At 37.1% G+C, this 22729-nt stretch overlaps 1 protein-coding gene across 3 annotated transcripts in view; it reads right to left on the reverse strand.

Annotated features, from left to right (window-relative positions):
• Positions 1 to 22729, reverse strand: part of nkain2 (sodium/potassium transporting ATPase interacting 2) — a gene marked incomplete at its 3' end in the record, with an annotated part of 231393 nt that overhangs the window by 133421 nt on the left and 75243 nt on the right. For all 3 annotated transcript variants that reach the window (XR_014536900.1, XM_083562556.1, XM_083562557.1), the window contains exons 2-3: positions 11696 to 11833; positions 4082 to 4162 (exon numbers count right to left, since the gene is read on the reverse strand). Coding sequence is in view for 2 of the 3 variants with exons in the window: in XM_083562556.1 (XP_083418682.1) it covers positions 4082 to 4162; positions 11696 to 11833 (219 nt within the window). The remainder of the gene's footprint in view (positions 1 to 4081; positions 4163 to 11695; positions 11834 to 22729) is intronic.

The following is a 22729-nucleotide window of genomic DNA, read 5'->3' on the forward strand; positions in this document are numbered from 1 at the left end:
TTTTTAAAGGGCATCGTGCTACAAGTGTAAAAGGAAAATGTAGACGCATGATAAGAAGCTAATCAGGTTTTTTTTTGAAGGAGTGATGGATGGAAGGCTTATCAAAAATACTATTAATGCAAGCTTTATCCAGGTTCGGCAGTTCGGTACCTGAGCATTAACAAAAAAACATATACCCGGGCTTATAAACATTACAATTTAAGAATTTGATCTCTGTTAATCAGATTTTTTCTTTGTACAAATTTACATTGGGAGACAATTATAAAGACACTCTCTACTTTCTACACTCCATTCAATTTATATTATAGAGTATAACCATATGCTGTTTGGTACTTCTAATACCTCGAACACCTTATAAAACTTTATAGTACCTCACTAGTATTTGGAGTTTTATATTATAATTCTTTGCTCCAATATTCATATAATTTTATAGTGTTTCTTTCACAGTAGCAGAAAATCAGCAGTGTATGTTATCTGGGCCATTTCTAGATGATGTGTTGTAAATGTTCATAAAGTTGTTAATAAAAATGTCTCATAATTGTTATTTCTGGCCAGTTGACTTCTTTATTCAAGCACGCTAGTTAATCATATACCGTATTTTTCGGATTATAAGCCGCTACTTTTTTCCCACGTTTTGAACCCCGCAGCTTAAACAACGAAACGGCTTATTTAAGAATTTTTCCTGGGTTTTTCCCGGTTTCACAAACTTCAAGCCAAAAAACTGAACTCCATAACATTAGACCAATGAAATTTCCGAACGAAAAAACGCACCTCACCTGTGTTCTGAGCTGCACGGCATCAGAAGAAAAACGTTTTTTTAAACGCACAACGATGACAAAAGATAAACTCCCGAGAGAAATAGTTGTGAAAGGAAGGAGGAAGACAGTGAACAATGACTTACTTGGTCGGCTACTGTTTAGATACAAGCCGTTGTAACGCGTTGAGTCTGGGTGAAGGGAGAGCTCGCTAACTCCAGTTACAACAGAAATCATATAAGCACAGACAGGTTTCCAAAACTCGTGCTTTTTTATTTTTCTTGGCAACAGTGTAACGGGTTAGTCAAAGAAACTTAGAAATGAGCATCATAAAATAATAAGGACATATTCCTCGATCTTGCACACATGCAGTAATACCGGAAAAGTGCGGCGGCAGGCTATTCCCAAAATACCGCTATGCTCCTAAAGGAAGCGCAACATATTTCACCCGTTACACCGTGTAACAGACACTGTCTTTCATCAAAGCCTGTGTAAAGTTCATTAGTTTCAGTGTAGACACTGCGGCTTATACACAGGTGCGGCGTATTTATGTTTAAAATAAAAAAATTTGTCAAATTCAGTGGGTGCGGCTTATATATGGGTGCGCTTTATAGTCCAGAAATTACTATACTATCATCCAAGCAAAGACTTGTTGGTATACAGTTGCAGTAAACAAATCCACACTGAAATGAACTTATGTGGCATAAAAACCTAATATAACTGTATTATCACATACTTTATCAATTCATAGTGACATTGTTTCATGTCCATGAAACATTTTTCTTCCACTGATCACATATTTAACTACAGATATAAACAGTGGTTCTCTCATTGGCATTTCGTTCTCATTCAATTAAAGGTAATAAGACAAAAAATAAATCAGCTGGTTATGTTACTGAAAGAGTGCAACACTTGTCCATTAGAAGACAATGATATTGAAAACTTCATCCATAAATGTCTCTTTGATTACTTCATTAAATGATAAGTTTGAATTTGATTTATTCTTAGTCTAAATTTATAAATTAGATAAATACTGTGAAATTAGCCGATGGCAATTCTATCCATGTACAAATAAATATGCCAAAAATGACACTTAAAACAAACCTCTAAACAAAAACGATAAACCCTCCTAGTATAACATATGTAACACGGTTTATGGCTAAAAGCAAAAAAAAACACGTGGAATTCTGGATTTGTCAAATCTTTCAACATGTATTTTGTTCATGAGAACCGATATTTAGTCCTGAATTGAATAATCCGTCAACACAACTGCATTTCATCAACATTTAAAGCAAAATAAATGTACATTTAAAGAGTAATACACGAATATTGTCTTGTATTTTGCACTTTATGAAGTGTTCCAGTTAGTTATGTGTAGTTTTGTTTGTTTTATTATGTTTGGTTATGTTTTGTCATAAAAATAAAACTAAGATTATAAGAAAAAAGTCGTAGCAATATGAGAATAAATTTTAATTACTTTGAGAATTATGTCAAAATTTGCGAGAATAAAGTGAAATGTTTTGAGAAAAATCCCAGAATTACAAAACACATTTGGCTGTTTTGCATAAAATAGATGTGGAGGATTTGGTTTTATCCCACTTTAGGTTAGGATTTGGCAATAAGGAAATTGTTTTTAGTGCTTCAGCACAAATACTCAGCCGTTATTTAGGAAACTTAATTTATTCAGAAGAAAAAAAATCAGGAAATCTAAAATGGTGACCAGCGGTTGACTCCAAGGATATTGATAGATCGTGCTTTTTGAAGAGAAAATGTTGTTTCTAAAGTCCAATTGTCCGATTAATCGATTACTAAAATAATCGTTAGTTGCAGCCCAAACAATTTCAGTCAATAGGAACCGCCATATGATTTGATAACCTCAACTTTCAAATGTGTCAGTCAACATCTATTTTTATCTTCTGCCATCAGATTATCTTTTTTTTTTTTTTTTCAGTTCGATTAGAATCTAAATGATAACCACATGCTTGCATTACACATGAAACAAACAGAGCCAGTAAAGAGAAAAAAATACAGAAAAGAAAAAGAAAAAAATCAACAGAAGCAGAAAACAACAGATGGGACCTTTCACTCAGGGGAAAAAAAAAAGTCTTATCTGTCAGGAACCTCAGGAAAATTACATAACATAACGTGAAACCTTTCGCAATGAAACAGATCCTTGAGTTATTCGTCTCGAATAACGGGAAAGGTGGTAAAACGATAAAAAAGGTTTTTGTGTGAAATATGAGATTGGAGATTTGATTATACTGTAGTGATGGACTGATGTGGTGCTCTGACTGACTAGAAACCCATGAGAGTGATATAATGATCCGGTAATCAATCTCCAGTGAAGATCTGCAGCCGAGACAAAAAAAAATACAATAAAAAATATATATATAAAATAAAATACAACCCCATTACTGCTAAAATGGTCCATTGTGCTGTCGAGTATTCTGGCAATACCACAATTATTCTCATCACTCAATTGTTATGATTTCCTTCACGAATGACAGACAAGCAAAACTGACAAATCCATATTTTTTTTTGTGTGTGTTTTTCTTTTTTACAGTATCGTGAACAAAGTTCCAGAAAATGCTTGAGATCCTTGTAAGATCATACACTAGTTCAGACGATGTGCACGTATGACCTTGCAAGCAATGACAGCGGCTGCAGTGATATTTGGCCTGGAGAAATGAATTCTCATGAAGAAAGCGCTCCCAGAGTTCTGTTCAAAGGCTGTCATTTGCACAGATGATAAGGAGTGAGCATTATACGAAAAATCTAAATAAGATTCAGAGGTATCTCGTTTGCTCGAGGGGAACCGTCACTACATGAAAAAAAGAAAAAGAAAAACTTAGAGTGCTTGATGGATCCGAAAATCAACTTACATGCCTGGTTTGCAGTTTAATTGGGCACAATATTTGACATTCTGACATTTTAATTATGCTCATTTTTTTCTCTCCATTAGAAATGATGGAATAATTTACCCTTCAAATCGAAAGCAGGAAAAGAAGTAAGCATGAGGAGGAGAGATACAAAAAATAACGTGCAACGCCATTTCTTACATATTTGCATGTATATGAAAGCATCAGAGAAGAAAGAAGAGCGTGCTTGTGCAGAGTTTTTGTTTAAACACAGGACGTTGCTCACGGCAGTGACCTTGTGTGCTGAACATCTTTTGAAGTGATTTTACAGCAAACGACTTATGAGATGTGTGACAAAAAGCTCTGCAAACAACCTGCAAGATTGTTCTGTTCTATCTAGAAATCATATCTATGCCTAGACATGAATTGCAGCCCTGTATTACAAACCAAGGAAATAAGATCTGTTACCTTGGAAAGGTCACCCACTTCCAGGTAAAAGCAGATCACGAAGACGTTCCAGGTGACCCAGAGCACCAGCCAGACTGCATACTGGGGAAAGAACCGAAGCACAAACACTCTAAAATCAACGTACTGGACAAAAAAAAAATGACATACAAGCAAAGTTGGAATAATTATCTTCGATTCACAAATATATAACATGTTTATACTATCTGTATATACACAGGGCAGTGTGTACAGTACATAACATAATATTGTATAATATTGTAAAACACATTATATATATATATATATACATACACACACACACACACACACAAAATTTATATTTTTATAGAAATATTTTTTATAATAATACATATATATATATATATATATATTTTTTTTTTTTTTATATTTATTTATAGAAACACCATGTGCGATTATAAAGTGTTATTATTTATTTTTTACAAAAATATCTGTAAATAAATGTGCACATTATGATTTAGTATCTTGTAGAACCCCCTTTTAGCAGCAATGATATGAAGTAATGGCATTCTCTATCTATCTATCTATCTATCTGTCTGTCTGTCTGTCTGTCTGTCTGTCTGTCTGTCTGTCTGTCTGTCTGTCTGTCTGTCTATCTATCTATCTATCTATCTATCTATCTATCTATCTATCTATCTATCTATCTATCTACTATTACTGGTGGCAGAAATTGAATTCATTATCATATAAACAATGTCTCAGTGTACTACTCATCTACTGTGCTATTGTTGTAACTGTACTGTATTGTGCTATTTGCTAAAATGTTTGCAGATGTGTACAGTACTTTAAATGTACACGCCGCTTTGTTCCCAGAGAAACACCTTTTCCTTTGTCTACGTTCTCCGCCGGATGTATACAGTTGAAATGACAATATAAGCCACTTGACCTGACTTCAAAACTCAAAACCCTGGAAGAAAAAATAATGCGCCTGACATAGCGCTTAGAAAGTCACATGATCATAATGAACCAGGCTGAACTTGTGCTAGGAACTTTTTCCCCCCTCAATATGATAACTTCTGTTATGCCTTTAATTGTTGTGTCTTTTCTGTCGTCTGAGTTAGAGCACTGGTGTAAAAGTGATTTTAGATTGATCCTGGTTAAATAAAGTTTATAGAGGAATTCACAGGAATATCAAGAAAACCCTGTGGAAGTGTTGCTTTTCTCACACATGCTTTTAAATATTATCTACAGTTTATTGCATTTTTAATAACTCGTCTGAGACAAAGTTAAATGCGCTTCCTGGAATTAATTTGTACAGAAGAAACGGCGCGGGACCTCTGTTACCGCAGGATATAAAGGAATTTTTTTACCACCATGTCAATTCGAATAGGATACACCAGATTGCCTGGGGTTATTTTTACAATTTCGTTCGGAGAAGGTGAAATGTGGCGTAATCGTGACAAAAGCGAGCGTTCGGTAAACAAACGACTGGCATAGCGCACTCAGCCGTGACTAAAGTCCCAGAGATGTTCTGCTAATAACTACATCACCTCACTTCCGTTATGTAAAAGGAATCCCGTCCGAATAGGGGTTAAGATCAAACCTGGACCGCGAGAGAAATAAATATTTATACACAGAAGTGATTTAACGGTAGAGTACGACGCTCAATGCGTAATTAATTCTGTCATCCGTGTACCCCAAGGCGTCCTTGAACAGATCCGAGATCGGCTTTTGCCCGCTGAAGCCGAGAAGCCGTGTAGGAGTGTGTGTAGGAGTGTTTTCAGCACACGTGTTCTCTACTGTGTGTGTTGAAGCTTTCAAAACATCATGATACAAAGCAACAATGAGTCAAATATGAGCAAGAAAAAGAAAAAGAAAAAACTCAGGCTGTTAAACACTTTGTATGTGCTTGAGAAGGAAATGCGAATCATGGGAAATAAATTGCTATTAAAATAGTAGCAGACGTAACTCGACGTGACTCGTATCAGTGACAGCGTTAAGCCCTACCTGCTCTTTAAATCGAATCGTACGTAGCTGATGTGACTGAAATGAAAAAAGAAGTAGACGGAAATGGAAAATCAATTCCTGGGAAGAACCGAGCCAAAAATCTACGTCTGTTACAGCACACAGAGCAAGAAAAGATGAGCGTTGTTCTCTAGACTGGCTCACGTTCCAAGTGTTTATTTATTTCTTCTCCAATTCAGTTGTTGTATGAAAACTTCAGAAGGAACGAGCCAATCAGGCTCAATAAAAAACGACCTTAAGAGAATTGAAGCCCGCGCCGTGCTTCTTTCCGTCAACAAAGCACCGTAAACAGCTAATCAATCCTAGCAAGCCTTGAGAACATGATTAAGATGGATGCTGTGCAGCTTTATAGTGCCATAATGTGCCATACTAAACCAGGATTTTTGTTGACAATGGCCTTGGAAAGGTCTCAGGTGCAGAAAAGATTTTTCTCATTTACACATCGCACTGGGGGTCTGCAAAACCAAGGCTGGAGGGTGTGACATGACTCCATATCCACAGCAGGCAACAATTAATATCCTAAAGCTGCAGCTTCCACACAGGGCCATATGATAAAAAAGCCTCCCACAGATCTTACGATGAGAGAAAAGCTGAACCGCACCATTGACTCCAATTAGAACAGCTTGATGTGTCATGTTCACTTGAAAGGGTTTGGGATGGAGAAGGTCCTGAGGTTCTGGAAGTTGTTTCATGCAGTCTATTTGTATTTCACTTTCGATGGTATAAAAAAAGGGTGCAGACTGAACAACAAATTATTTTTTATCAGTTTCAAATCTGAGTTGCTGTCAGGACTGAGAAACTTCATGCTATGATAATCGCCTCAGCCAAGTATTTGTGCATACTGAATAATAACAACGTTGCATATTGTTGCATACATTTATTCTGTATGAAAAGTTTGAGTTGTGTTTTTATTTTTACTTTTTCTTTCAAACCTGTGCTCTGATCCCTTCTTCCTGACAAGCTGAGATATGCAATATTCATTCATTTATCTGTTCATTTGTTTATTCATTCTTCATCCACCAATTCGTTAATTTTTTTCGCTTGTTTGTTCGTTCATTCATTCATTTCCTCATTCCTTACTTCCTTCATTCTTGCATTTCGTCCTTCGTTCATTTATTCCTTCCTTCCTTTTCTCCTCCATTCATTCCTTTAACGATTCCTTAATTTCTTTCTTCATTCCTTTCGTTCTTTATTCATTCATTTTTCTTCCTTCCTTCCTTCTTTTCTTCAGCCGTCCATTCCATCCTTTATTCCTTCTCTTTTTTCAGTCCGTCCTTTATACAATCATTCCTTCCTTCCTTGTTTTATCCATTCATTCATTCAAACCCTTTATTCCTTCTTTCCTTCTCTTCTTTCTTTATTCCTTCTTTCATACCATCCTTTCTTCCTTCATTTCGTCCTTTGTTTCTTCATCCCTTCCTTCCTTTATCCTTTTCTTCCTTCCTTCCATTGATTCCTTCATTTACGCCCTCTTTCCTTCCTTCCTTCCTTCCTTCCTTCCTTCCTTCCTTCCTTCCTTCCTTCCTTCCTTCCTTCCTTCCTTCCTTCCTTCCTTCCTTCCTTCCTTCCTTCCTTCCTTCCTTCCTTCCTTCCTTCCTTCCTTCCTTCCACGTTGTTCCTTCACCTGCTTATAGCATTGCAATGGGTTTTCATCCAAATTTTATCTCTCCTGTAGTGCTGCTTTCTCAAAAAAGACTCTGCTGAAATAGATGTTTTCCTCAGCATTAGCTTCCTTTCCAACACCATTCCTTTCACCATCTAACATCACTAACTAGCAGCTATAATTCAGAGAAACATCTTCTTGTGATCTTGACATCTTGTACTTGTGAATGGGACTGGAGTATCTTCACCACCAAAAAGTTTAATAACTGCTTGCTGTACAGATGGACTTTATCTCAGAACTCAATGCTAATCATAGAATATTTTACTCTACAGCATCTTAAACTTTTACAATCAGAGACCTTTTGAAATGTCTACAAAAGACCCAATAATGCATGGCCTCTTAGGTCTTCCATATATTACAGTAGACAGAAAAAGAGAGAAGCAACGTCTCAGCGATATTGGCTTCAGCGTGATGTGACACCGATTCCCATACCCAATAACAGCAAAACTAATTCAGATTTTTTAATCTTTCTTCTTACCAGTTAGGATGTAAGATAAAAAGAGCAGCTTTTGCTTCTGAAGCTGGAGGCCAAAAAAAGAAATCTGCTTTATATTGGTAAGCTGACAGAGCCTGAGTGTGATAACCTTGTCCTTCAGAACATCGATATCTTGCAGTAGTGCACAGGTCGGGAAAAAAAAAAGTCTTGGATTTTAAATGACCGTTAGACCTCATTTTGCTGACATGCTGTCATAACAAGAGGCTTATTTTCAGCCAGACATCACACATCACATATTATCAGGAGTCTCATCCTGTTGAAAATGAATGATTCTCCTCAGTGGTATGGCATCGGATACGGTCATCATATCACCGTATCTTCATGGCTGAGCACAGATATGTGGGACTCGCTAATATAAACAGAGGCACAGTAGAGCTTGTTTTCAGGCAAGATAAGCTCTGAGAGTTCAGAGTTGAATGTCTAATATCTACTTTTAAAAAGAATTGATCCTTCTCGCTCAGGGTTCTCTGGTTGTCCCTCTTGGCACAACTACAATGTTCTCCCAAAGTGTTTCCTTTTTAGAAAGGATAAAAACACTTATCTATTCCATAAACCTTAAAGGAACACTAATTTGTTAAAACACAAGGTCCAAAAGTTTAAAAGTAAGAAATCATTTTACCAAATGAGATTCAACCCATTCCTTCAAACATTCTGTACGTTTACTCTTTTTTTTTTTTTTTTTTTTTTTTTTTTTTTTTTTTTTTAGTCAATTTTTTAAATATGGAATTTTTCAAAATAGGAATTTTGATTGTGTTTAAAAATAATTATAAAAAAAAAATTATATCATGTAAAAAATGTTTTATATATATATAAAACTTTCTTTTCGGCTTCTCCCGTTAGGGGTCGCCACAGCGGATCCTCCGCACGTTTGATTTGGCACATGTTTTACGCTGGAAGCCCTTCCTAACGCAACCCTCCCCAATTTATCCGGGCTTGGGACCGGCACTAAGAGTGGCTGGGGATGGTTCCCTGACCTGGGATCGAACCCGGGTCGCAGCGGTGGGAGCGCTGCATCTTAACCACTAGACCACCAGGGGACCTTTTATATATATATATATATATATTGGATTTCAGAGCAATGGTGCTCACACTGTTTACTGTGTACTGTGTACCACTGTGTATAGTAAAAATGACAATAAAAGCCTCTTGACTATATACACTTTGGACACAGTTTTGACATGTTCACTTGGTGTGTACTCATTTAGTTTGACAGTTATTTTGACAATAATGGTTGTATGTTGTTATTTTCAGAAGATTGTAAATCTGTACTGTTATACAACCTGCACATTGACTACTCTAAAATATAAGAAATCGTCATTTCTATTCCGTGATTTAAGACTTGGTGCACCAGTAAAACAAATTTTTTGTGATTAAAAAAAAACATTTAGTGGAGATGGTTTTTTAGTTTATATCTGAGTAAAGAAAGGACGTCGTGAATAAATGTGTGTTGCATTAAAGTTTTTAATTTTGTCTTTTATATACTTATATTAAATGTAATTAAATATATTTAATAAAAATGGTCAAACAAATGCATGCTGTATATATATATATATATATATATATATATACAGTGAGGAAAATAAGTATTTGAACACCCTGCTATTTTGCAAGTTCTCCCACTTAGAAATCATGGAGGGGTCTGAAATTGTCATCGTAGGTGCATGTCCACTGTGAGAGACATAATCTAAAAAAAAAAATCCAGAAATCACAATATATGATTTTTAAACTATTTATTTGTATGATACAGTTGCAAATAAGTATTTGAACACCTGTCTATCAGCTAGAATTCTGACCCTCAAAGACCTGTTAGTCTGCCTTTAAAATGTCCACCTCCACTACATTTATTATCCTAAATTAGATGCACCTGTTTGAGGTCGTTAGCTGCATAAAGACACCTGTCCACCCCATACAATCAGTAAGAATCCAACTACTAACATGGCCAAGACCAAAGAGCTGTCCAAAGACACTAGAGACAAAATTGTACACCTCCACAAGGCTGGAAAGGGCTACGGGGAAATTGCCAAGCAGCTTGGTGAAAAAAGGTCCACTGTTGGAGCAATCATTAGAAAATGGAAGAAGCTAAACATGACTGTCAATCTCCCTCGGACTGGGGCTCCATGCAAGATCTCACCTCGTGGGGTCTCAATGATCCTAAGAAAGGTGAGAAATCAGCCCAGAACTACACAGGAGGAGCTGGTCAATGACCTGAAAAGAGCTGGGACCACCGTTTCCAAGGTTACTGTTGGTAATACACTACGACGTCATGGTTTGAAATCATGCATGGCACGGAAGGTTCCCCTGCTTAAACCAGCACATGTCCAGGTACGTCTTAAGTTTGCCAATGACCATTTGGATGATCCAGAGGAGTCATGGGAGAAAGTCATGTGGTCAGATAAGACCAAAATAGAACTTTTGGGTCAAAATTCCACTAAAGGTGTTTGGAGGAAGAAGAATGATGAGTACCATCCCAAGAACACCATCCCTACTGTGAAGCATGAGGGTGGTAGCATCATGCTTTGGGGTTGTTTTTATGCACATGGAACAGGGCGATTGCACTGTATTGAGGAGAGGATGACCGGGTCCATGTATTGCGAGACTTTGGGGAACAACCTCCTTCCCTCAGTTAGAGCATTGAAGATGGGTCGAGGCTGGGTCTTTCAACATGACAATGACCCGAAGCACACAGCCTGGATAACCAAGGAGTGGCTCTGTAAGAAGCATATCAAGGTTCTGGTGTGGCCTAGCCAGTCTCCAGACCTAAACCCAATAGAGAATCTTTGGAGGGAGCTCAAACTCCGTGTTTCTCAGCGACAGGCCAGAAACCTGACTGATCTAGAGAAGATCTGTGTGGAGAAGTGGGCCAAAATCCCTCCTGCAGTGTGTGCAAACCTGGTGAAAAACTACAGGAAACGTTTGACCTCTGTAATTGCAAACAAAGGCTACTGTACCAAATATTAACATTGACTTTCTCAGGTGTTCAAATACTTATTTGCAGCTGTATCATACAAATAAATAGTTAAAAAATCATACATTGTGATTTCTGGATTTTTTTTTTAGATTATGTCTCTCACAGTGGACATGCACTTACGATGACAATTTTAGACTCCTCCATGCTTTCTAAGTGGGAGAACTTGCAAAATAGCAGGGTGTTCAAATACTTATTTTCCTCACTGTATATAAAGAGAGAGAGAGAGAGAGAGAGAGAGAGAGAGAGAGAGAGAGAGAGAGAGAGAGAGAGAGAGAAAGAGAGCCTTATATAATATTATATAATATATAATATATTATATAATAATAATGTTTAAGCATTTAAAAGTGTTTAAAGTAATTTTTTTTGTATATATATATAAATAAAAAAAAAAAACATATATATATATATATATATATATATATATATATATATATATATATATATATATATATATATATATATAAAATATATATATAAAATCTCTTTATAAATGCCCAAACTCACCCCAGTGACGTATCGCGGCCTGAACTGCACTGTACCAAACAGGCCCAGAATCACTGTGATGATGTGGATAAAGTTTATGAGGATCGGTGCCCATTGGTAACCAAGAAAGTCGAATATTTGTCGTTCCAAAATGCTAATCTGTAACAGAAACAGATAAAATCACATATAAACCCAGATTGCTAACCAACCTGCAAGAAACAGGAAACACAATAAAAAAATCCTATATCAACAAGTCAATTCAATGGCGTCATGCTTTCACTGGAACCTGTAGTGGCAGTCATGTTTTATTCGTTTGATGTTGTGCTGCTCATGAGCTGCTGACGGTGAATTTTTCGTTTTTGTGCAAAAAAAAAAAAAAAAACAGTTAAAATTTATACTAAATGTGAAATTTGTCAGTTCTGCATTGTCAGTTCCATCCATAATAACCCGTAATATTTTACATCATAGTCTATCACTATTGCCTCCTCCACTTCTCTCACAGCTTCCTGTCCTTGGTAGCTCATTTTGTCTGTAAAAATAAATGTAATAAGTATAAAAAAAAGTGCTGATTCAGTTCAGTGCACCATTCTCTTGCAAATCAGACCTTTTTAAGAAGAGGGTTTTCTATAGTTATAGACACAGTGAGAGAACTCTTTTCTCCACACTCTCAAGCAGAACTATGCGGTTACGCTTGTTCTCCCGCCATAGCTTTTTATTTTATGCGATGTTTTCTTAGAAAAATAAAATAGTATTTTTTTTTTTTTTTTTACCCCAAATGCATTTAAAAAAATTTGCCACAGTAAATGACATTCAAAAAATGAAGAAAAAATATGTGTCAAAACACCGAAACTGAATATGGTGAGCTTATAAAACGGACACATCGAATATTTTAAAACAAATGACTTATTTATTACATAGATCCCAATTAAACCAACTTTTTTTGCCCTTGTATTTTCAACCTCATGCCTACACTTGCATCTTACATAAAAACAATTGCATGGGCATTCTTCAGTTTCTGTTATAAACACGATAAAAATCGAGCCATATTCATCCTACAGAGAAAATGGTTTGGCCTTTGTTTTGACATTGAGCCCAGGTCAATGACATGTCTATTTATAAGTAGCAACCAGAACATGAGGGTTAATTGGGGCTGAAATGAGGGACTCTCTATCGAACTGCAGGAGCACTGATAGCTTGCAAATTAAAAGCGACAAGGCCGGCCTCCTGGTTCAACAAGCAATGAAACTTCAGAGGCAATGAGAAGAAAAATGTCAAGTCTTATTCCCAATGAAGCTGTACCCAATGCCAGTGGGAATAGCATAGCTAATGCTAATGCCTTCTGAGACCCCGCTCGCATTATAAAGCCTGCATTCTCTTTAAACACAACTGGACAACTGAGTACCAATGCAGATGTGAGGAGGTGACTTTTTAGTGTCTACATCGAAAAAACTATTTGAACAGACTTTTTGAAAGAAAGTTTATTTATATTTACACAGTGAGCGATTCGTATGTATTATGGACTCTACTCTGACCAGTGCAGCACTGAAGTCACTGTCTGTGTGCCTGGAGGTTTTTAAGAAGTATGTGCTACTCGTCTAACAACAAAAAAGTCTAGCAACGTAAAAAACATGGGCACAAGCAGCCCAGAATCACTGTGATGATGTGGATAAAGTTTATGAGGATTGGTGCCCATTGGAAACCGAGAATATTTGTCGTTCCAAAATGCTAATCTGTAACAGAAATAGATAAGATCACATATAAACCCAGATTGCTAACCAACCTGGGTTGAAAAAACATGGGCACAAGCAGCCTACTGATATACTATATGAAAAATAGTATTGGGACACCTGACTTTTCCAGCCAAACTGTTATCACACAATTGTATATGGTTGTGGAAGCATTACATTTTTCCCTTCACTTGAACTAGAAGACCTAAACCTGTTCCAGTATAACGATGCCCCTGCGCTCAATGAAGCTCCATGAAGATATGCTTTACATGGGTTGGAGTGGAAGATCTTGAGTGGCCTGCTTTAGAAATTCATCAATCCTATTAAACACCTTAGGGATGAATTGGAATGCTGACTGCACCCCAGGTCTCCTCACCTTACCAACATCATTGCCTGACTTTAATTATATCCTTCTTGACAAATCTTGACACTTTAAAATCTAGTGGAGCAGATTCCCAGAAAAGTGGAGGATATTATAACAGCTAATAGGGGACTAAATGATGAATTGGATAATCAGAAGGTCTTACACAAACTTTTGTCCATCAAATGTATATGCACAACTTGTTCTCAAAACAAATGTGCCGCTCATAATGGGGCAAAACACAATTTCATTTACATTAGGTGAAATTGGTTTAATCATACCAAATAAAAATAATACATAATAGGCTAGTTTTCTTTTCAATAGCTGTTAAACCTCTATATCCTTCTTACTTTTGTAGTTGCTGCTGAGTTGCCAAACAACTACAAAAGCCCCAAAATCTCAAAATTGTCTTAAATGTACAAGCGACTAATTAACTCGAGAATGAGATATTAAACATGGGAATTTCATGTCATAGTGTTGGATAATGTTTAACATGAGCATGTGTTAAAGAAAAAAGCTGCGAGTTGGCTTTGGTGTCAAACACATTGTGTGATTCACGTTAAGGTGACTTAGTGAGAGAAAAAACAAGTGTGCCGATAATCTTGACATAACTGGGCATGACTTCATGCCACAGATTCATCATCAGGCTGTACTATAGCTTCTGTTCACACTTATGCTTGAGTCAGAGTGGTCCTCCAGGATGATGATGCATAAAAACGTTCCTAGCATGGTGGTAGAAAATCGCATCGGGTAAAGGGCTGCACAAAAAGTAGTCTCCCTAAAGACATTTAAAACCTACCTAGCTAAAAAAAAAAAAGCTAATCATATTTGGCCAGGTTGTTGGGAAACTATGTGCATAAAGTGAACCAGACTAATTAGTTTTGTTTGTTAACAGGCTCCTGTGCCAACAACAACACCAGGAACACAACATTTCTCCTGCTTCTACACTTGTAGGACAAAATGTTCACTTTATGCCTTAAATTTCCCATTAATCAACAGATACCATAATGGAGAGATAATCAGTGTATTTTTTACTTACTGGTCATACTGTTATAATGTTATGCCTGTGTGTGCATAAATATGTGTGTGTGTGTGTGTGTGTGTGTGTGTGTGTGTGTGTGTGTGTGTGTGTGTGTGTATATATATATATATATATATATATATATATATATATATATATATATATAATATATATATATATATATATATATATATATATATATATGTATATATATATATATATATATATATATATATATATATATATATATATATATATATATATATATATATATATATATATACAGTGAGGAAAATAAGTATTTGAACACCCTGCTATTTTGCAAGTTCTCCCACTTAGAAATCATGGAGGGGTCTGAAATTGTCATCGTAGGTGCGTGTCCACTGTGAGAGACATAATCTAAAAAAAGAAAAACCAAAAAATCACAATATATGATTTTTAAACTATTTATTTGTATGATACAGCTGCAAATAAGTATTTGAACATCTGTCTATCAGCTAGAATTCTGACCCTTAAAGACCTGTTAGTCTGCCTTTAAAATGTCCACCTCCACTACATTTATTATCCTAAATTAGATGCACCTGTTTGAGGTCGTTAGCTGCATAAAGACACCTGTCCACCCCATACAATCAGTAAGAATCCAACTACTAACATGGCCAAGACCAAAGAGCTGTCCAAAGACACTAGAGACAAAATTGTACACCTCCACAAGGCTGGAAAGGGCTACGGGGAAATTGCCAAGCAGCTTGGTGAAAAAAGGTCCACTGTTGGAGCAATCATGAGAAAATGGAAGAAGCTAAACATGACTGTCAATCTCCCTCGGACTGGGGCTCCATGCAAGATCTCACCTCGTGGGGTCTCAATGATCCTAAGGAAGGTGAGAAATCAGCCCAGAACTACATGGGAGGAGCTGGTCAATGACCTGAAAAGAGCTGGGACCACCGTTTCCAAGGTTACTGTTGGTAATACAATAAGACGTCATGGTTTGAAATCATGCATGGCACGGAAGGTTTCCCTGCTTAAACCAGCACATGTCCAGGCACGTCTTAAGTTTGCCAATGACCATTTGGATGATCCAGAGGAGTCATGGGAGAAAGTCATGTGGTCAGATGAAACCAAAATAGAACTTTTAGGTCATAATTCCACTAAACGTGTTTGGAGGAAGAAAAATGATGAGTACAATCCCAAGAACACCATCCCTACTGTGAAGCATGGGGGTGGTAGCATCATGCTTTGGGGGTGTTTTTCTGCACATGGGACAGGGCGACTGCACTGTATTAAGGAGAGGATGACCGGGGCCATGTATTGCGAGATTTTGGGGAACAACCTCCTTCCCTCAGTTAGAGCATTGAAGATGGGTCGAGGCTGGGTCTTCCAACATGACAATGACCCGAAGCACACAGCCAGGATAACCAAGGAGTGGCTCTGTAAGAAGCATATCAAGGTTCTGGCGTGGCCTAGCCAGTCTCCAGACCTAAACCCAATAGAGAATCTTTGGAGGGAGCTCAAACTCTCAGCAACAGGCCAGAAACCTGACTGATCTAGAGAAGATCTGTGTGGAGGAGTGGGCCAAAATCCCTCCTGCAGTGTGTGCAAACCTGGTGAAAAACTACAGGAAACGTTTGACCTCTGTAATTGCAAACAAAGGCTCCTGTACCAAATATTAACATTGACTTTCTCAGGTGTTCAAATACTTATTTGCAGCTGTATCATACAAATAAATAGTTAAAAAATCATACATTGTGATTTCTGGATTTTTTTTTTTTAGATTATGTCTCTCACAGTGGACATGCACCTACGATGACAATTTCAGACCCCTCCATGATTTCTAAGTGGGAGAACTTGCAAAATAGCAGGGTGTTCAAATACTTATTTTCCTCACTGTATATATATATATATATATATATATATATATATATATATATATATATATATATATATATATATATTGATAGGGATTTATACATAATATATATATTTTTTTTATAAAATGTGCAGGTATGAGGTAATGAGTAGAGACCAGCTCAGTGCAAATGACACATTGTGCAGAAAAATGAGGCAAAAAAATGTCCAGTGACCATCAGGCGTCTATACAGAGATCACATAGTGCCTGAAAAAAGCAAAATGTGCAGAGGCGCAAGTAGAAAACGAGGTATAAGGCAATTAGCATGAAAGTGCAAATGATAGTTATGCAATCACCATTAATAATTTACAGTACATATTTATTTATTTTAGACTGCAACTGTGTAGTTTAATAAAGTAAATCTACAGTTCAGAAATGTGACAGAGAAATGAACAGGATCTTGATTAAATGCTGCTAGTGAGACTGATGTGAATGCTGCTGAACAAAGTCAGAATTGATGTTTTAATTCAGACATAGAATCATTCAAAATCAGTGTCACGTTACAGCACAACTCAAACCCTCTTCCCAGGTAACTGCCTGGCTTTCAAACATGGTCAGCACACTTTACAGCTCTCTCATTTACCATTATACTGATTGATTGACTCATGCACAGGATAAAGCGACAGTGTTTCATTCACCACATTGTGAAGTATATGTTCAGTAGCATGATAGGCTCTGTTGTTACCAAGCCTTTCATGTTGTGTTTGCCTTAGTCATTTTGATTCTTGCTTGCTGTAGTGTGTCCCGTTTACCAAAAGCCTGACCTTTGCCTGTATTTTGGTTTTAAACTTGATTCTTGTTTCAGATACTTTACAGATACTGTTTTTTCATTAAACGGCCCAAACTTGCAAATGCATACACATCTTCATTATATAACAATTTGGCAGTAATGTTATTCTGAGAATAACAGATCTGAGAAGATCATTGGAGTCTCTCTCTCTTCTATCACATTCACACAACCACGCTGCATCCGTAAAGCCAATTGCATTGTAGACGACCCCACATAGCCCTCACACACACACACACACACACACACACACACACACACACACACACACACACACACACACACACACACACACACACACACACACTGTTCACCCTTCTACCATCAGAAAGAGGTTCTGAAGCATTCGGGCATCACATCCAGATAGTGTAACAGTTTTTTCCCTTGAGAGATCAAGTTCCTCAACACAGAAGTGAACTGAACTCACATACACACTCACACAACTGTGTGCTACTAAACTGCTACAATCCTGAACTCTAACACACTCAATAATCATCTTACAACTCAAAAATCATTTCACTCCTACACATCCATGTCTTAAGCACCCCCCATTTTATATTATAACTATACTAAATCTGCCTAAAATGCTGTTTCGCACAAATATTTGTGTCTGCGTATACAAGTATACTTGTTTACAGTTTCGTTTTTGCACATTGTAATGTATACCACATTAAACAGTCTTGTCGGCACTATTTTGTGTTTTGCGTATCTGTCCTACACTGTCTTGTATTGTCGGTTTGCACTAGGATAGACACAATGCACTTAATGTGGCTCAGACGACTTTCTTTAGTCCTTTGCTCTGTGTTCTGTATATAGCTCTACTGTATGTTGTGTGATGCAGCTCTATGTTGTTTTAGGGAGCATCAGGATTCTGGAGAAACGTTGTCTTATTTCACTGTGTACTGCATCAGCTGTATATGGCTGAAATGACAATAACAGCTTCTTGACTTGACTTCTTTCATAAGAAGATTTCACTAGAAATACAGAGGAACATTAGATATGGGGTTTACTGCAAGATAATAAATGAAATCTCTTTTTTTTTTTTTTTTTTGCTATTAAAAAAACAAACGTATTTCCTATGCTATCATATGTAGATATGAAACCACACCAAACAGGCTAGAAGTGCACACCCCTATTGCTTGATTCATTAATATAATTAAAGCTATGCAACTTTCCTCCTCAACTCGACACAATTTACTGTTCACCAAGCTGTAAAAACATAAAAAGATGCTTTCCTCAATCAGACATCTATTACTAGCTAGTGAGCATAACAGAGTTAATCAGATAAAACCCTGCTGTCTAGGGTTCAGCGCTGACCAGCTGGTGACCACCCCCTGGGGACTCGTCTCCCGTTGTCTCTCCCAAACCAGGAGCCTCTACTGGTGTAAATCTGGCAAGCAAGTGTATTCTGCACACACTCCCTGCATCATCCATCATAATAAACACGGCTCTGCTGACATGGAACACCGCTGGCACGCCTCACATGGGCAAAGTTATTAAGAAGGATATGGCTAATTAAGACATTTTCACACTCGTGCAGTCTAGGTGGGCACGTTTTGTGTTTTGGTGCAAATTCTCTTTCCACTTCTCTCCGCAGTGTCCTCCCTTTGTGTACGACGCTGTAATGTTTCGCCAGAGACTTGGAGCACTGGATGACACGGAAGACACCTTCGGAGCTGGAGTTGGGTTTTTTCGCCGTAATTGCAGAGCCCTTTTTTGTCGTTTTGTTTTTTCGCACACCTGAATCTGGTGCGTTCTCTCCAGTTGCTTTGGCACCTCTCCATGCTGCCTCACTAATCATTTCATAAAGCAGACGGCTTAAAAGATGGCTGATGTTTTACCATCTGTTCCCTTAACAGCTTCAACAGAAATCGACTCAGGAAATAATGCCGGAAAATCTTGACGCTCAAGCTCTTCATGACACTATGGAAACCTTTATTAGGGCGTGAAGGTGCATTGGGCAAAGTGTTCTGAGGTGAAAGCAAAACAACAGCAAAAAACTTTTTCACCTATTTAAAGAAATTTAAATAGGCGATCTTTCGGTTCCTTGGTGGTCTAGTGGTTAGGATGTGGCGCTCTCACCGCTGCGGCCTGGGTTCGATCCCCGGTCAGGGAACCAACCCCAGCCATTAGGGTTGCACAAGCCTTAGTTTGTCCAAGCCCGGATAAATGGGAGGGTTGTGTTAGGAAGAGCATCCAGCATAAAAACATGTGCCAAATCAAACATGTGGATGGTCCGCTGTGGCGCCCCCTAATGGGAGAAGCCGAAAGAAAGTTTAGTTTAAATAGGTGATCTTTATTATAGTCTAATAATTACAAAAAATCTATATAAAAAGGTTTTTTATCGCTTCACTACAGCTTACAGTATAGAAACATTTGCTCACAATGTATTTAATTGAATAATTAAAAATGTTTATGCATTATCCAATCTATGCATATTTTATGAGTATTATGTCTATCATGCTGCATTACACAATTTGTCCAATCACTCTAAGGGTACTTTAGATATAGGAATAATAGAGCATCAGAGATCGTACAAACAGTACTAAGTAGAAGTACAGATCATGTTTTAAAAAACTCTGGTAAAAGTTAAAGTACTGACTATACTTTTTCATTCAAGTTAAAGTAAAGAAGTTTGGGCTCTGACTTGTACTTAAGTAAAAAGTCATTACTACTACCTGTTTTAGTGTCACGCTGGTAACTGGACCTCACATCATATTAATATATTAATAAAAAAAAATTTCAAATTTTGTTACCTAATACATTTATCCAGGCTGAACATCCACCATATAGAACACAAGCAAAGAAGAGATGATGATCAGGTGATCAGGAATGTCTCTGTTCTCAGTCATGTTTCTATCGATGACTCCCTCTGTCTCATCCACGGTAGCCTCATACTTCTTCTTGCCCTCTGCCTGCTCATTGTGAGCTTCGTAAACTAGTCTATTTCTGTGGTGTGTGAGAACCAGGAAATGATACACCAGCGGTAGATTGACAAGAAATCGGTTGATGGGCCGAAAACGGTATCAAATATTGATAGTCACCAAATAGTTCAAAACTAAAGTCAAGAGTCTGTAAGAAATGTAAGAAGTAGAAAGTACAGATATTTGTGCAGAAAGATTTAATGAGTGAAAATTAAAAGTTGTTAGAAAAATCAATTGTGAAGTACTGATACCGGAAAAATCTACTTAAATACAGCAACAAAATATTTTTACTTCATTACTTCCCTTCTCTGTACAGTACAGCATTAATCGCATACAACCATTGAGAAATTATAGCTCATTATTAACCAATGAACGCCACTAATTCCTGTACTTTTATACATTTTTTGAAATATGTTATGAGAGCTGAACTGACAGAAAAAGCTTTTCCCAGACAGCCAGACTTGCTGGTAGAATCCACAAAGAAGGTAAAGCATTGAGAAATTTCAGTGCATCGGAAGGCGAAGGGTGAACATACTTAAAGGTCTTTTTTGGATAGACTGGCACTGAGTGCTCTGGGTGAAGACAGGACGTCCCCATTATCGCTAATACGGCCCCCGAGGCCCGGTTCATCCCGCTTTTGTGTGACGCATTCACACATTGTGACAGCTTCATCAGATAATACTCAAGCAATTAGATGCAACAATATGCCTGGGAACAGCAGCTGTGACAGTTTTAAATTGGATATAATGGAAATAATGATAAGTAATATATTCCTCAAAGTATCTACTTCAAGATTTTCTCCAAGAAATGCTCTTTATGTGTTTGTCAAGCAGTTTGGTCTGGATATGATAACCGATGTATGGACATAGCATGATTTTATCATTGCTGTACTGTGTCTGTGTGTATGTTACTTATATTACTTAGATCTAAGTATATGACTTTGAGAAATGTTAATAATATGTTAATAATGGTTTACTTTTAGTAGTAAAGGGCAAAAAAAAAAAGACTTTCGCATTGTAAACTAGTGATTCCAGAAGTGGCTCTCAGACTTATATAAATCACACGGTGGTTGGTTTCTAATCTAGATTACTTAGCCCTTAATTCATTTCTAATGAAAGCAGAACTAGATTTTTTTTATGTGTGTGAATCAGACTACACATTTCATGCATATGAACATTTAGTTTTATTTAGGTATGTTTATCAGGGAGTGTTGTGAGGCAAAAGCACACATTGTTAATGGAAATCTGAGACCACACCACAAATCTGGATTCGTTTCCACCTAATACTGGAAAATGGTACTGAAATTGTGAAAAACATGAGGTGTTTGATATCTTGATTTTCCAAGACTCTATTTTACAGTTTTAAACAATATACAATATATAGACAAAGGTTTGTGGACACCTGACTATAAGATTTCTATGTTTTTTTAACATCCAAAACCACATTTTCTGTTAACCTCTAATCTTCTGGGAAGATGTTCCACTAGATTTTGGATTGCGCTTGTGGAGATTTGTTAGTAAAGTCAGGTACTGAGGTACATGAGGTGAGGAGGCCTGGGGGCCAGTCAGCGTTCAAATTTATCCCAAAGGTGTCCAAAGGTCAAAGATCTATAGCAGGCCACTCAAGATCCGCCAGACTGTGTGTTCATGGAGCTGGCTTTGTGCACAGAGGCAATGTCACCCTATTCCCAGGTAACTGCATGGCTTTCAAACATGGTCAGAAAACTTTACAGCTCTCTCATTCACCATTATACTGATTGATTCACTCATGCACAGTGTTTAGCTTTGAGTCTTTAGGGTTAAATGGTGGAAAAGTTTGAAAGGCCCCTCGTCTGAAGACATCATTTATAATTTTATGCCTCCAGCTTTGCGGTGATAGTTTGAGGAGGTACCACATAAGGCTGGAAAAGTCAGGTGACCCGATACATTTGTCCATACAATGTATGTTCTGCAATATATTGTAGTGTTTCAAGGGCACCATTTATTAGATTTTTTTGGTCTGATTTCTTCCAAGTTTTATTCCTTTTATTAAACCATATGTTCAAATAACACTCCGATTTATCATGTTTTACACAAACAAGTCAGTTTGAGGTAGAAAAAGGAAAAAAAAGAGAGAGAAAGAAATTCAAAGTTTGACTCAAGTGACTGTTGATAGTGAAATTTATAGTAAACATTTTGTATTGTTGGAAAAAAATGCAGAAAAGAAAGATTTTCAGTCAGATTATTGTCCCCACTGTATGATCATAAAGAAATTTAATTTCAAAGGAGACGTGCAGATTATTCTGGATTACCCATGAGTTTCAATCAGATATAGGTTTTGATGATTTTTTCAG

Source organism: Silurus aristotelis (genome assembly GCF_946808225.1).
Source record: "Silurus aristotelis genome assembly, chromosome: 15".
Classification (NCBI taxonomy): Eukaryota; Metazoa; Chordata; class Actinopteri; order Siluriformes; family Siluridae; genus Silurus; species Silurus aristotelis.